We start from the raw sequence: 12,986 nt of genomic DNA on the forward strand, positions 1-12,986 counted from the left end.
GGCGAAAACTTTTCCGTTTTCTATATATGTTACAGGAGGAAATTTGTCATAGTTATAATAGTTGATGTATGTATGTGTGTATGTATGTCGTGAAGAGCAAACAAGACCCGTCTGAAGAACTATCGAATACAAGAAGAGCATGCATTCTATCTTAATCATTATATAATTTTGGATTTGTCTAAAAATTAATGATATCAAATTAACTTATAGATTGATTTTATTATGTTATTATTATAATAATAGACTTTTCTATATATTTTATTTTTCATGTTAAAAAAAAAAATTTACTCACTTCTATTTTAAAATCTTTTTTTAAAAAAAACATTTCGCTCTTGAATTTTTATTTTTTTTTTGGGAACCAATACTATTTAGCCGAGTTGTCAAAAGAAATAATTTCCTCTTATTATTATTATTATTATTATTATTATTATTACTATTACTATTATATTATTATTATTATAATACTAATAATCGACGTTTGGGTTGAGCTGTTTCCGCCTGCTGCTACTCATAAGACATTCCAATTCTTCCTCAGAACTAGAACTTGCGAGGAGGTATCTATGATCGTATCAATTTCGATTCTATCACTGGATTTGGAGATGAATGAATGAATTGTCATTTTTTTGTATGTTTACGGCAGCAAAATGGAGGAGTTATTTCACTATATGAAGACCCTCCGTTCTCAAATGAACGGTATTTCCATCTCTTCCTGATATACTTGTTATTTGATAGCTTTGAATCAATTGAGTTTTAAATATTTGTGGCAATTCGGAATTCGTTTCATTATTTTCGAGTTATATGTTGAGGATTGATTAATAGCTCAATAATGTGCAATGTTGTTGAATTTAAAATTATTTTTGATTGATTAACACTGCCAATAATTGCAGATGTGGCGGATCAAGAAGCAAAGATCTCTGTTGAAGAGCATATGCACGGCACTACTATTCAAACTCTCCAAAATGATCTCGATATAGGTTTTCTACGTTACTTGTTATATTTTTTATTTTATTGTTTTCCTCTTGTTCTTTCCATCTCTTGTGCTGTCGTTAAATACTGGCATTGGCATTTGTAGCTCTTGTTTTGGTTATTCACGGTTAAATTTTGATTAATGTGTTCTTCACGTCGATGGATGTGCTGATTATATTTCCAATTAGAAAATTCGATTAATGCGTTCTTTGCCTCCATGGATGTGCTGAACATATTACCAATTAGAACTTGTAATTTTAGGTTCCCAATCTGTGAAGACGAAATGGATTTCCCCTAGCTAGCAGTCCTCTACTTGTTTCCAGAAGTTTTACAGTGTGCTAGTTTCTCTATTTTCTTATTTCTTTTTTAATGAAATCTAGTGAAAAATGAAACAAGCCAAGTCAAAGAAGAAACTGTTCAGATGGCCAAGGCAAAGCAGCTGATCTGTTTGCAGATTTCTGAAAATCATCTGAAAGTTGCTTCTCTCGAATTTGATACGTCCACCCTCAATCAAGTAAAGCTTTTGGTTCAACTAATACTCAATATATTGATAGATCTTCGCATGTTATGTAACTATCAAACTCAATCACATTTCCCCTTCGAGAAACTGATAATAAACTTATAAATAATATTTGTCTTTTTATTCATTATATTTTTGGGATATCTTATTGTATATTACAAGACCGAAACTGTCAATCTAAAAGGTGAGGTTTAACTGAAGCTGGAGCAGACATATGAAGTCCACACTTTCAGGGTTCACCATGTGAATCAATCTGTTTTCATTTTTTTTTCAGCATCTCACCTGGGCCACGAAGGCCTATATACAATAGTGTCTCGCAAACTAAGCATGGCGGAGATATGTTTATAGTCATATCTGGTTGAAACATGATCCTGTTACTTCTGCGGTTGTGCCATGTCCTCCTGATACTTTTCTTAGTAGGTTGATCTTAAGTAATCTGGCGACGTCCCTCGAGTAGGTACTCTTGTTGTTTCTTACTTACAGAGATTCTTCATCGCTGGAGTACTCTGTTGTCTGAGTCTCACAGGTCCTAAAATTTTTCTCATCTAGGTAGTTTTTGACATTATTATAATGCTCTTTGTAATCCACGTAAGCCTGCAATGATTAACACCCTTTGACAGTCAAACCATGAGCAACAAGGTATCTATTGGGATTATATATACTTGCATCAGACATACAACAGCCTCAGAGGTTCCTCATTCAATTTCAAATCCACCTTAACCAAAAACAGTAACGAGTTTAATAGGTTGATTTTTCTAAGAACTTTTGCCATGCTACATCTTCAAATGAAATACAAAATTGCATATTATTCATTCAAACACCTTTCGATCTCCAGAAAGAATTATAAGCTTAGGACTTTCACGCACATGTTCTCTAAACAGTTTGCAGAAAAAGGTACTTTCAAGTAGGCATTTCTCTAAACACTTCCAACCAGATCTTGACCCTTGGAAGTTGTAAGGCAGCTTGCACCATTCTATGCGGATGCTAGTACACTGAATGCATTTGGAGGTTAATCGTATTTTTAAAAAGCACGTGAAAGTTACATATATGTTCAAAAAAATCCTTTATTTTCAGTTACCCTCTTCTTTTCTGTTTTAAGTAAACGTTTTGAAAACATAAAATCTTCAAAAACACATTTGAAAGAGTTATAATTTATTTGTATGTGTTTTTTAAGTCTCAACATATCTTAGAATATTAAGGAAAATTCTTCTTTCTATGGAAGAATGGAGGTTGGGTCTTGTTTTTTCAATTCATGAATCAAACTACTCACCCTACTTCTGTCGGATCCTCTTGGCACGCAGACAATGGAGCTTATGAAACAACAAAAATTAAGCCTGTCAGCGAAACTTGTGGATAGAAGGTAATTCGAAGATCATGTATCACAAGAGAAACAATGAATCACTATATAACGGCACCATTGATTTCCAAACAGTGGGCATTACACAAAGGTTGCCGAGGATATTAGTCGAGAATTGAAAGGATGGCAGGTTTGACATCTTACTATGTAGTATCCAGATCATGCTTGCTGTATTCGTCACTTTTACAAGGCTGTGAATTTGACCATGCAGGAATGGATTGATGCTCACCAATTCGACCCAGTGACCAAAGAAGGCTTAGTGGTTTCTTGAAATACCTTTTCTTTTTTGTTCATAAAACATTTATAAATAGTTAAATAATGAAATGCACAATTCTTCAGATAGTAACATTACAACTCCCCAGGCTACTCTAAAGATTTATTGCAATATTACTTCAAAACAATAATGCATAAATTTCTGAATGAGTGCATGAGCTCAATTGCAAGATGAAGTTATCATCAGTTGCATTTAATTTTCTTTTTTGAAGCAATCTAAATGGCAAGAAAAGGATTTCTCCTAATCAAACTGTATGGTACCTCTAAATTTAACATGATAATATGTTGTATGAATTCTGAGGTGCCACCAAAAATTAAATTTCCCTTAGTATTCTCTAGGCTTGTTCGTTAAGATTCAATTGGTACTAAGGCATCAATTATCTTCTTTCTTACACTATTTTATAGTTTTTGGTCAAATCATGTATTCAATTTTCTTGTTTGATACTGAAGACATACCTTACCACCTCTGTGATAATCTAATCATTGTCAACCTAAACCATTGCATCGCTGTTACGAGCCCAACTTCATGTGTGGGGGACTTGGGTCCATTGGGCCCAGAGACAGCAAAAGGCCCAAGCAAAATAAACAGTGAGAAACCCAAATAGTAAATGTGTATACCAGAAGGAACAAAGGGAAAAACACGTGATGTGGGAGGGGGGATTTAAATAGGAGTTAGAAGAGAGGAGAGAGTATTCAGTTATATTGTTGCTGAGTGATCACTAGCATTTGGCTAGGGAGAGAATTGTTGTACAGAGCATCTAAACTCTGGGTTTCCATTTCTCATTTAATATACTATTCCATTTACTTACTGTTATATCACTTCTTCTGTGTGTGATTTTCTGATCGTAACATTGGTCCGACCTGCCGGATACGAGGGACGATCGAAGACGATGGCCAGCACCAGAAGTGACACAAAGTTTGAAATCATGGAACGCTCTGTGAATGGATTGCAGGAGAGCATGATACAAGTGCAAGGCAGGCTGGAGAAACTCGACCAAACTCTCGGAAGCCTCAGTGAACTGGGGGTGCTGATGGAGCAGTTAATGAAACAACAAGGAGGAGACAATACTCACGGTCAATATGATCAACCAGAGAAGGAGAGGAGTGCGGGGGCCCCCGAAGGTGGAGGGCGTGAAGTAATTACAGAAGAGATGAGGATGGCCCTAAGGAGGATTGAATTACCTGTGTTCGAAGGAGAAGACCCGATGGGCTGGCTGGGGAAAGTAGAGCAATATTTCGATGTGCATGACACCCCGATCGGATGTAGGCTCAAATTGGCTTACATCTGTATGCAGGGAGCCACAATCCATTGGTTCCGCTGGATGAAGGTGAGAATTCCCAACATGAACTGGGACCGGTTTGCTGAAGAATTAATCAAGAGGTACGGCGGGTACGAGGCTAATCCATTTGAGCTGCTGGCCTCACTGAAACAGGGACAACAACCGATCGACACCTATATTGAGCGCTTTGAGGTGTTGGTTGCCCAGGTGGGAGACGTTCCAGAAGACCAGTGTCTGGGTTACTTTATGAGCGGGTTGCGGGAGGAGATTCGGAGGCGGATGATTGTTCACAATCCGCGGACGGTGGATCGTGCGATGCTGTTGGCGAGGGGATTAGAAGTAGAGTTGTGTGGGAAGGTGATGGATCGTGGCCGAAGTCGATCTGGGCTTGGCTCGGATCTGGAACAGAAAGGGCCCTTTAATGTGAGTTGGGCCACTCAGGCCCAGTCCACTGAAAAGGATTACCCATCCGGTAATCCACAATCGCGTATTAGCGCGAGAGCGACAGGTTCAGGAGAAGGATACCGGCACAGACCTTTCACTCCGACTAATTACGGAGGTGGGTCGCGATCAAACCCAAGTGGGAACAGTGGGGGTATCATAAAAGCATCAGCACCAAAAAATCGTGAGGGCCGAATCATATCGCATCAAGAATATTTGCATAGGAGGGAGAATGGGTTGTGCTTCAAATGTGGGGAGCCATACCACCCACTGCACAAATGTGCAAACAAAAGTTTGAGGGTGACTGTTCTTGCGGAGGAGGATGGGGGAGAAGGAGACGAGGAGCAGGGGACAGCGGGAGAAGAGATTCACAGTCAGGGGTGTGAAGTGGAAGCCTGGCCGGGTGTTCCAATTACTGAGTACAATACTCTGGAGCTACCCTTGTACTCGGTCAGCGGAATTAACCAGCCTCAAACATTAAAAATGAAAGCAAAGATAGCGGGACGGGGAGTGGTAGTGATGGTTGACAGTGGAGCGAGCCACAACTTCATCTCGAGACGGTTGATCACTGATTTGGGAATTAAAGTGGATGAGGAAGTGAGGTTTTGTGTGTGTCTGGGAGATGGGGGCCGCGTTGCGTGTCAGGGGTTGTGTAAGGAAGTGGAGGTGGATTTGGGGCTCTGCCAGATACGCATTGAGGGGTATTTGTTTGAATTGGGTGAGCTTGATCTCATTCTGGGAGTTGACTGGCTCAGAACATTAGGAGATGTCATGCTGAATTGGGCCAATATGGAGATGAGGTTTACGTGGCAAGGGCAGCTGGTGGTTCTAAGGGGAGACCCGACACTCAGTAGAGCCGTGGTATCTCAAAAAATCGATTGCTAAGATGCGAGAAGTAGAATTCAGTGGGGCGGTGTTGTTGAAGTGGGAGGACAATGAGCTGAACGAGCTGAGTATAGAGCAAGGGAGATACAGTGGGGCGATTGACAGTCTCATCGCTGAATATGGAGAAGTGTTTCAAGAACCCACCGAATTACCCCCTCGCCGACTACAAGATCATGTCATTAACATCAAAGAGGGGTGTGGTCCGGTATCAGTACGGCCATATCGATACGCCCATCACCAAAAAGATGAGATAGAACGAATGGTGCGAGATATGCTCAAATCAGGGGTTATACAACCTAGTGGCAGCCCGTACTCTAGCCCTGTCATTTTGGTCAAAAAGAAGGATGGCAGTTGGCGGTTTTGTGTGGATTACAGAGCCTTGAATGAGATCACCATCTCAGATAAATACCCCATCCCAGTAGTTGAGGAGTTGTTCGATGAGCTGCACGGTGCTAAATACTTTTCAAAGTTGGATCTCAGATCGGGGTATCATCAGATTCGGGTACGACCGGAGGACATTCCAAAAACAGCATTTCGAACTCACGACGGGCATTATGAATTCAAGGTAATGCCCTTTGGGTTAAAGAACGCCCCAGCTACGTTCCAAGCCACAATGAACGAGGTATTCCGACCTTATCTGAGGAAATTTGTTCTGGTTTTTTTCGATGACATTCTGATTTATAGTAAGGGGTGTGAAGAACACTTGAGGCATGTTCAGACGATACTCGATGTGCTGCTGTGCAACCGTTTGGTTCTGAATAAAAAGAAGTGCCAATTCAGGTTGAAACAAGTGGGATATTTGGGACATATTATCACTGGCCAGGGGGTGATGGTGGATCCTGAAAAGATAGCTAGTGTTAGTCACTGGCCAAGACCAAAGAATACAAAGGGCTTGAGAGGATTTCTGGGGTTGACGGGATATTACAGAAAGTTCATTAGGGATTATGGGAAGATTGCTAAACCACTCACGGATCAGTTAAAGAAAAATAATTTTTCATGGAATGACATGGCAGATAAGGCTTTTATCAAGCTTCAAGAGGCTCTTAGCACGGCTCCCGTTCTAAACATGCCCGATTTTGACAAAGAATTTACGGTGGAATGTGATGCATCAGGAGGTGGATTAGGGGCGGTATTGGCTCAAGCAAGCAGACCCATTGCCTACTACAGTAAGGCGCTGGCCGGTAAGGCATTAACAAGGTCCACTTATGAGCGAGAATTGATGGCCTTGGTATTAGCGGTGCAACATTGGCGCCATTATCTTTTGGGGCGCAAATTTACGGTGATCACGGATCATAAACCACTAAGAGGTCTATTACAGCAGCGAATTACCACCCCTGACCAACAGTATTGGTTGGCCAAGCTACTTGGTTACGAGTTTGAGATTAAACATAAATCGGGGGCAGATAATGGGGCAGCTGATGCTCTGTCACGCAGAGAGGACACGGGGGATTTGATGGCCATAACAAGAGCAGAATGGATTGAGATAGATGAGCTTAATAAAGCAGTTGGCGAGGATCAAGAGTTGAGGAAGGTCATTGGCAACATCCGAGAGGGGGATGAGGGCAGCAACCGTTACACATTAGTCAATGGGTGTTTGTTGCACAAAGGCAGATTAGTGGTTCCGCAATCCTCGAAATGGGTTCCAATATTGTTAAACGAGTTCCATAGCACCCCAATTGGGGGTCATGCCGGGGCATTTCGCACATATAAAAGAGTGGCAAGCAATTTCTATTGGAAGGGGATGAAGAAAGACGTAAGTAACTTTGTGGCTAGGTGTGCAATCTGTCAACAACAGAAATATGAGGCCACCAAACCCGCAGGATTACTGCAGCCGTTGACACTACCAGAGATAATTTGGGAAGACTTGGCCATGGATTTTATTACGGGGCTTCCCAAGTCTCAAGGGTATGATGTGATACTGGTTGTAATTGATAGGCTGTCCAAGTATGGGCATTTTTTGCTATTGAAACACCCCTACAAAGCGAGTACAGTGGCTGAGGTGTTTATCAAACAGATTGTGAAATTACATGGGATTCCAAAGACGATTGTGAGTGACAGGGACCCTGTGTTTATGAGTTTTTTTTGGTCAGAAATTTTCAGGCTCCAGGGGACCGTACTGAAAATGAGCACAGAATATCATCCTGAAACCGATGGGCAGAGTGAAGCGCTGAATAAGTGTGTTGAGACCTACTTACGTTGTTTCTGTTCAGAGCAACCAAAAGGGTGGGCTCAGTGGCTACATTGGGCAGAATACTGGTACAATACTTCTTATCAAACATCAGCAGGGATGACCCCATTTGAAGTGGTGTATGGACGCAAACCCCCGAGTATTATTAGGTTTACTCCGGGAGAAACGCAGGTGGCAGCAGTGTCACAAGCATTGGGGGATAGAGATGAGCTTTTACGGCAGCTCAAGTATAATCTGGAAAGAGCCCAGCAACACATGACAAAGTACGCTAACAAAAAAAGAAGAGACGTTCATTTTCAGGAAGGGGACATGGTATATTTGAAGTTGCGTCCACATCGACAGAGTTCAGTTTGCTCCCGAGTTGCGCAGAAATTATCTAACAGGTTTTATGGGCCGTTTAAGGTCAAGAAAAAGGTAGGATCAGTTGCTTACCGGTTGCAGTTACCAGAAGGGTCGAGGGTGCATCCTGTTTTCCATGTTTCATGCTTAAAAAGAGCAGTTGGCAACTCTGATATTGAGATCAAATTACCTGAGGAGTTGGACACTGATTTATTCTTGACTTTTGAGCCTGACATGATTTTAGCAGGGAGAACTAAAGAGGTATCCGGACAACCCTGTAAACAGATTCTCGTGGGATGGAAAGGAAGGTCTGCAGAAGAAGCTACATGGGAAAACTTCGAAGATTTCCAGAAGCAATTTCCTGATTTTCGCCTTGAGGACAAGGCGATTTTTGAGGAGGCCGGTATTGTTACGAGCCCAACTTCATGTGTGGGGGACTTGGGTCCATTGGGCCCAGAGACAGCAAAAGGCCCAAGCAAGATAAACAGTGAGAAACCCAAAATAGTAAATGTGTATACCAGAAGGAACAAAGGGAAAAACACGTGATGTGGGAGGGGGGATTTAAATAGGAGTTAGAAGATAGGAGAGAGTATTCAGTTATATTGTTGCTGAGTGATCACTAGCATTTGGCTAGGGAGAGAATTGTTGTACAGAGCATCTAAACTCTGGGTTTCCATTTCTCATTTAATATACTATTCCATTTACTTACTGTTATATCACTTCTTCTGTGTGTGATTTTCTGATCGTAACAATCGCTAGTTTCAAATGATACTGATATGAATTATGATTTGATAATTCATTTCCCAATCTCAAGGAGGAACATTCGTGGAAAAATATGAAATTATATAACATGGACTTATTAGGTGCTTGTTGCATTCTCAGAGGGCAGGTTTATTATTCATTTGGGTTGATGTTCATGCAGGTAAATGAAAAGGCAAATGGAGATGGAACTGAAGGTACATTTCAACATGTTCTGTCAAGTGAAATGTGCATTAGCAGTTTCTTTCTTTTGCAGGATGAAAATGGCTAAGCTGTTAAACACAAAAAAATAAAAATTAAAAAATTTAATAATAATCCATTTTAATTTTGTCAATTCCAACGGAAAGCATTTTAATTAATCACGTGTTTCTATTTTATTAGAAATGTAATGTTCACTTGTATATGATTGATAGGGAATATTTTAACTTTATTTTTCAGTGTTAGGATGCATTCAGTTTTTTTCTAGTCAAATAAGATAAGATGAACTGGACCGTACTTCATTAAAAACCTAATGATGAGTTTAGCTTATTTTGAGCATGCAATTTTGTCCTGTGGCCAGATGTGCATGGTGGGGAATAATATGTTCCTGCCTCTAAAGCGAGTAAGCGACCGTTCAATAGATTATCTGTAAGCATGTGAAACTTCATGTCTTGTGATTGATGACCAATTTGATAGGATAGACTACAGTTACAGAATTTGCCCAGTTATCAACATTTAATGGCAAAATGTCTTTTCTGATAACATAACAGCGTGACTTCACAAGAATGTATATGTTAGTTTTGGTGCCGTCAATAGGAGTTTTGATCACTATCGATCGATGATATTTATAATTTATGCCATATATCGCATGTAAGAAATCTCAGAACAACTCTGTTCATGTTAATTATATTCACAAAAATGACTAGACCATGCTAATTACCAGACTTTCTGAAAGATGTTGGTCAAACAGAAATTTTGGATTTAAATGCTGCTAAAGCCAACTTGGATAAGCTGGAACAATTGAGAGCAAATCTTCTTGTGGAGAATGCTAAGGTATGAATGTTAGATTGTTTGATTTATGTCATTATATTCCAGCATCTTGAAAATTTATTTTATTTAGATGATAAGAAATTATACTACCATTAGAATGCCAATTAATCATATGGTTGGTAGCTTTGTATTTTGAAATTTTTTTAATTCCGGGTATAGATGAATCAGTGAAATATTCATATGCACTCGATTTTTTTGTCTGTTCCGTCAGTCACCCAAAGATTGTTCTCAGAAAATTGACTCTGTTCTTCGCTGACTTTGTGCAAGGGAAAGTTTTTGTTGTTATTTTGGGTGATAACTCACTGCATAATTTAACTTACTTTTGTGACTATATTGGTGTTACAGCTGAGGGAGTCTGTTGATCTACTGAAGTCTAAAATGAATTGTTTTAAGGTAACTTGTATAGTCACAATTTTTTTTTTCAATTTTATCTCTTGTGTTTGCTTTGTATGTATTTTTTGATGAACTGTTAATTAGCTGGCAGCTGGTCAGTTCTTGTGCAAATCCGGCTTTTCCGAATCTTTTCCTTGCAGAAATATACAAAGAAACGAAAGAAAAAGAAGCAACATTATAATTAGATTCCAACTGCCTGACATAGTGATTAATTGGTCTGGCACAAATTTAATCAGTGCATGAATTTATTTCTTCTTTTTCAGTTTGCATGGGAAATAAATTAATAGTCATTCACTGTTCTTTGTTTTTTATAGGAGCGTGGCAGTTGTGAATTTGTTAACATAATTTATTGGTTAGTTTGTAATCAAAGATTATTTAATGTATGAACGTCATCTGGTCACTCAATTATTCACTGAAAGATCAAACCAGTTAAAGTTATTTAGCAAAAGCAAATGGTCAGCATAGAGGAGATTAGACTTTTAAGCTTCCCACTTTCTGAATCATGTTAATAATCCATCTAGCAAGTCTAACTAGTGAAATGGTCCAATTGTTGATTATGATGGACGGCAATTGCAGCAAGAACTTGTGAAAATGGATGAGAAAAGCTTGGAAGAGGAGCTTCGAGCACTCTTATCTGACAAAGCTGGAGAATACGAGTATGTGCAATCTCTGCAGTTCCAGATTAGGAAATTGAAAGTAAGTTTTACCAACTCTTCCTTTTAGATTAAACAATTTACAACCTAGGCAGCAATTCACATCTGTCTTGAGCTCTAAAGTTTCTATCCTAATCTCTGATGGTTTGTTAATGTGTGTGTGCGACCTTCAACCTTGGAAAACTGACAATGATTGTTAATATTGTGATGTAGAAGAAAGTTTGGATAAGCTGCTGAATCAAGCAGCTAGTGATATTTTGTTACAGGAAATGGGCAAACAATTAAATAGAGAAAGACCCATTATACAAATATTCGGGTTTTTTTTTTTGGAGAGTTTAGCGACTAGCTGTGCTAGGGAAATTACAATTGTACAGAGCAGTGTCTCTGGGAAAACTACCTTACAATTTCGTATGTATTAATTAATATTTACCTATTTTGATCCGTTTATCTGTGAGTGTTGTTGTCGTCGCAACATATTTGCTATCTCATCTTTAATGTTCATTATTTTAGGAAATTTCGCACAAGGTTAGGTGCTCTTGTGGAGAGGATTTCAACGTTGAGCTGGATCCATGTGCTTGAAGACTCTCGGGAAGAATGTTGTAATTCTCGTCCTATATTTTTGTACCAGGTAAATGTGCCAGAAAGTGATTTAGAGTAGTATATGGTAGGCCAAAATCAAATGGCAAAGATGATGTGATTTCATGTGTAACACCTATGCATACAGTTCAAGGTTATCAGACTTTTCTTTCAGCAAAATTGTAAGTGGTGCCTTCATTTTTTAGGCTTCTATAATGAAATCCAGATTATCTTACAAAGAATTTAAGTTTTACCTCGCGGTTGGTATGGTTTTGAAGCGGCAGGGTGGATTGGACATCAAACTAATTTTAGCCTTATTTTTTATATATAATTTTAAAAATAAAAACTAAAATAAAATAATAAGAAATATGATAATAACTAACTAAGGGTGTTCAAGTTCTGAGTCTTCAAAGTTTTTACTTGGAAAGTGACCATGTATTTGAAACTTGAAAGAAAAAAAGTATATTAAAATTTAAGATCAATGAATTAAATTTGTAATTTCAAGTTATTAAGTTTATTTTCATATTTTAAATACATAAACAATTTTTATAATATTTTTTATACTAGAATAACTGAATTATTAAACATATTTAAAAACACGTAAGTTATTGTTTCAGTAATAACAATAAAAGTATCTATGAATATTTAATCTGTAAAAATAGTAATCTTGACAAATACAATATTGTTACTATATCTGTCACACCTATTTTAATATCACAAAACATATAATTAAAAAAATAATTTGGTTAGATTGTGAGCTTTCAAATTGATAAAACAATTAACGAATATATCAATTAGAAATTATTTTTTATAACAACTAGAAGTTCTATAAGTAACACATTAAAATTGATTGAATACACTGTTTGCAATGAAATTTCAGCTAGCTACACAAACCAGTATTGATCCTTATCACAAGAGCATACTTTCATGTATTTTCATATAGGCTTGTATACTCTTATATATGCATATAGCAATTATGTTGCTCACGTCTTTGTTTTGTTTTGTTTTATTTATTTATTTATTTATTTTTTTTAATCTTGAACACAATTATCACGGGACAAGTTTTGGGTTGGACGAGCCATATGGCATAGTAGTGACTAGACGAGATAAAAATAATTGACTAATTGAACTGCCAAACTTCTTGGTCAATACCAAGAATCCAAGATGGATGCATGTACGAGAAGCTAGCTAGTTCTATATCGAGCATAAGATGAACTCTTCACAAGACACTTCGAATTTCGAAAATAGCAGTTAAAATTCTAATTCTAATAAATTAAATAATTATTCTGACAGCAACAAATTTGAACTCAAATTTGTGTATTAATTA

At 38.2% G+C, this 12,986-nt stretch overlaps 1 protein-coding gene across 11 annotated transcripts in view; it reads left to right on the plus strand.

Moving 5' to 3' along the window:
• Positions 1 to 11,895, plus strand: part of LOC140975050 (uncharacterized) — a 31,899-nt gene extending 20,004 nt beyond the window's left edge. For 4 of the 11 annotated variants that reach the window (XR_012174889.1, XR_012174893.1, XR_012174894.1 and 1 more), the window contains 4 exons: positions 879 to 974; positions 2,788 to 2,973; positions 3,055 to 3,105; positions 9,172 to 9,211. Coding sequence is in view for 5 of the 11 variants with exons in the window: in XM_073438536.1 (XP_073294637.1) it covers positions 641 to 693; positions 888 to 974; positions 1,347 to 1,480; positions 2,788 to 2,846; positions 2,919 to 2,973; positions 3,055 to 3,105; positions 9,172 to 9,205; positions 9,931 to 10,040; positions 10,383 to 10,430; positions 11,007 to 11,126; positions 11,594 to 11,662 (820 nt within the window). In the remaining 6 variants the exon portion in view is untranslated. Of the gene's footprint in view, positions 1 to 462; positions 555 to 640; positions 694 to 878; positions 975 to 1,346; positions 1,481 to 2,787; positions 2,974 to 3,054; positions 3,108 to 9,171; positions 9,212 to 9,930; positions 10,041 to 10,382; positions 10,431 to 11,006; positions 11,127 to 11,593 lie in introns of those variants that run through there. The other 7 variants (XM_073438539.1, XM_073438536.1, XM_073438537.1 and 4 more) reach the window with 7 other exon arrangements.
• Positions 11,896 to 12,986: the final 1,091 nt, after the last annotated feature.

This window comes from Primulina huaijiensis, chromosome 4 (genome assembly GCF_012295235.1).
Source record: "Primulina huaijiensis isolate GDHJ02 chromosome 4, ASM1229523v2, whole genome shotgun sequence".
NCBI lineage: Eukaryota > Viridiplantae > Streptophyta > Magnoliopsida > Lamiales > Gesneriaceae > Primulina > Primulina huaijiensis.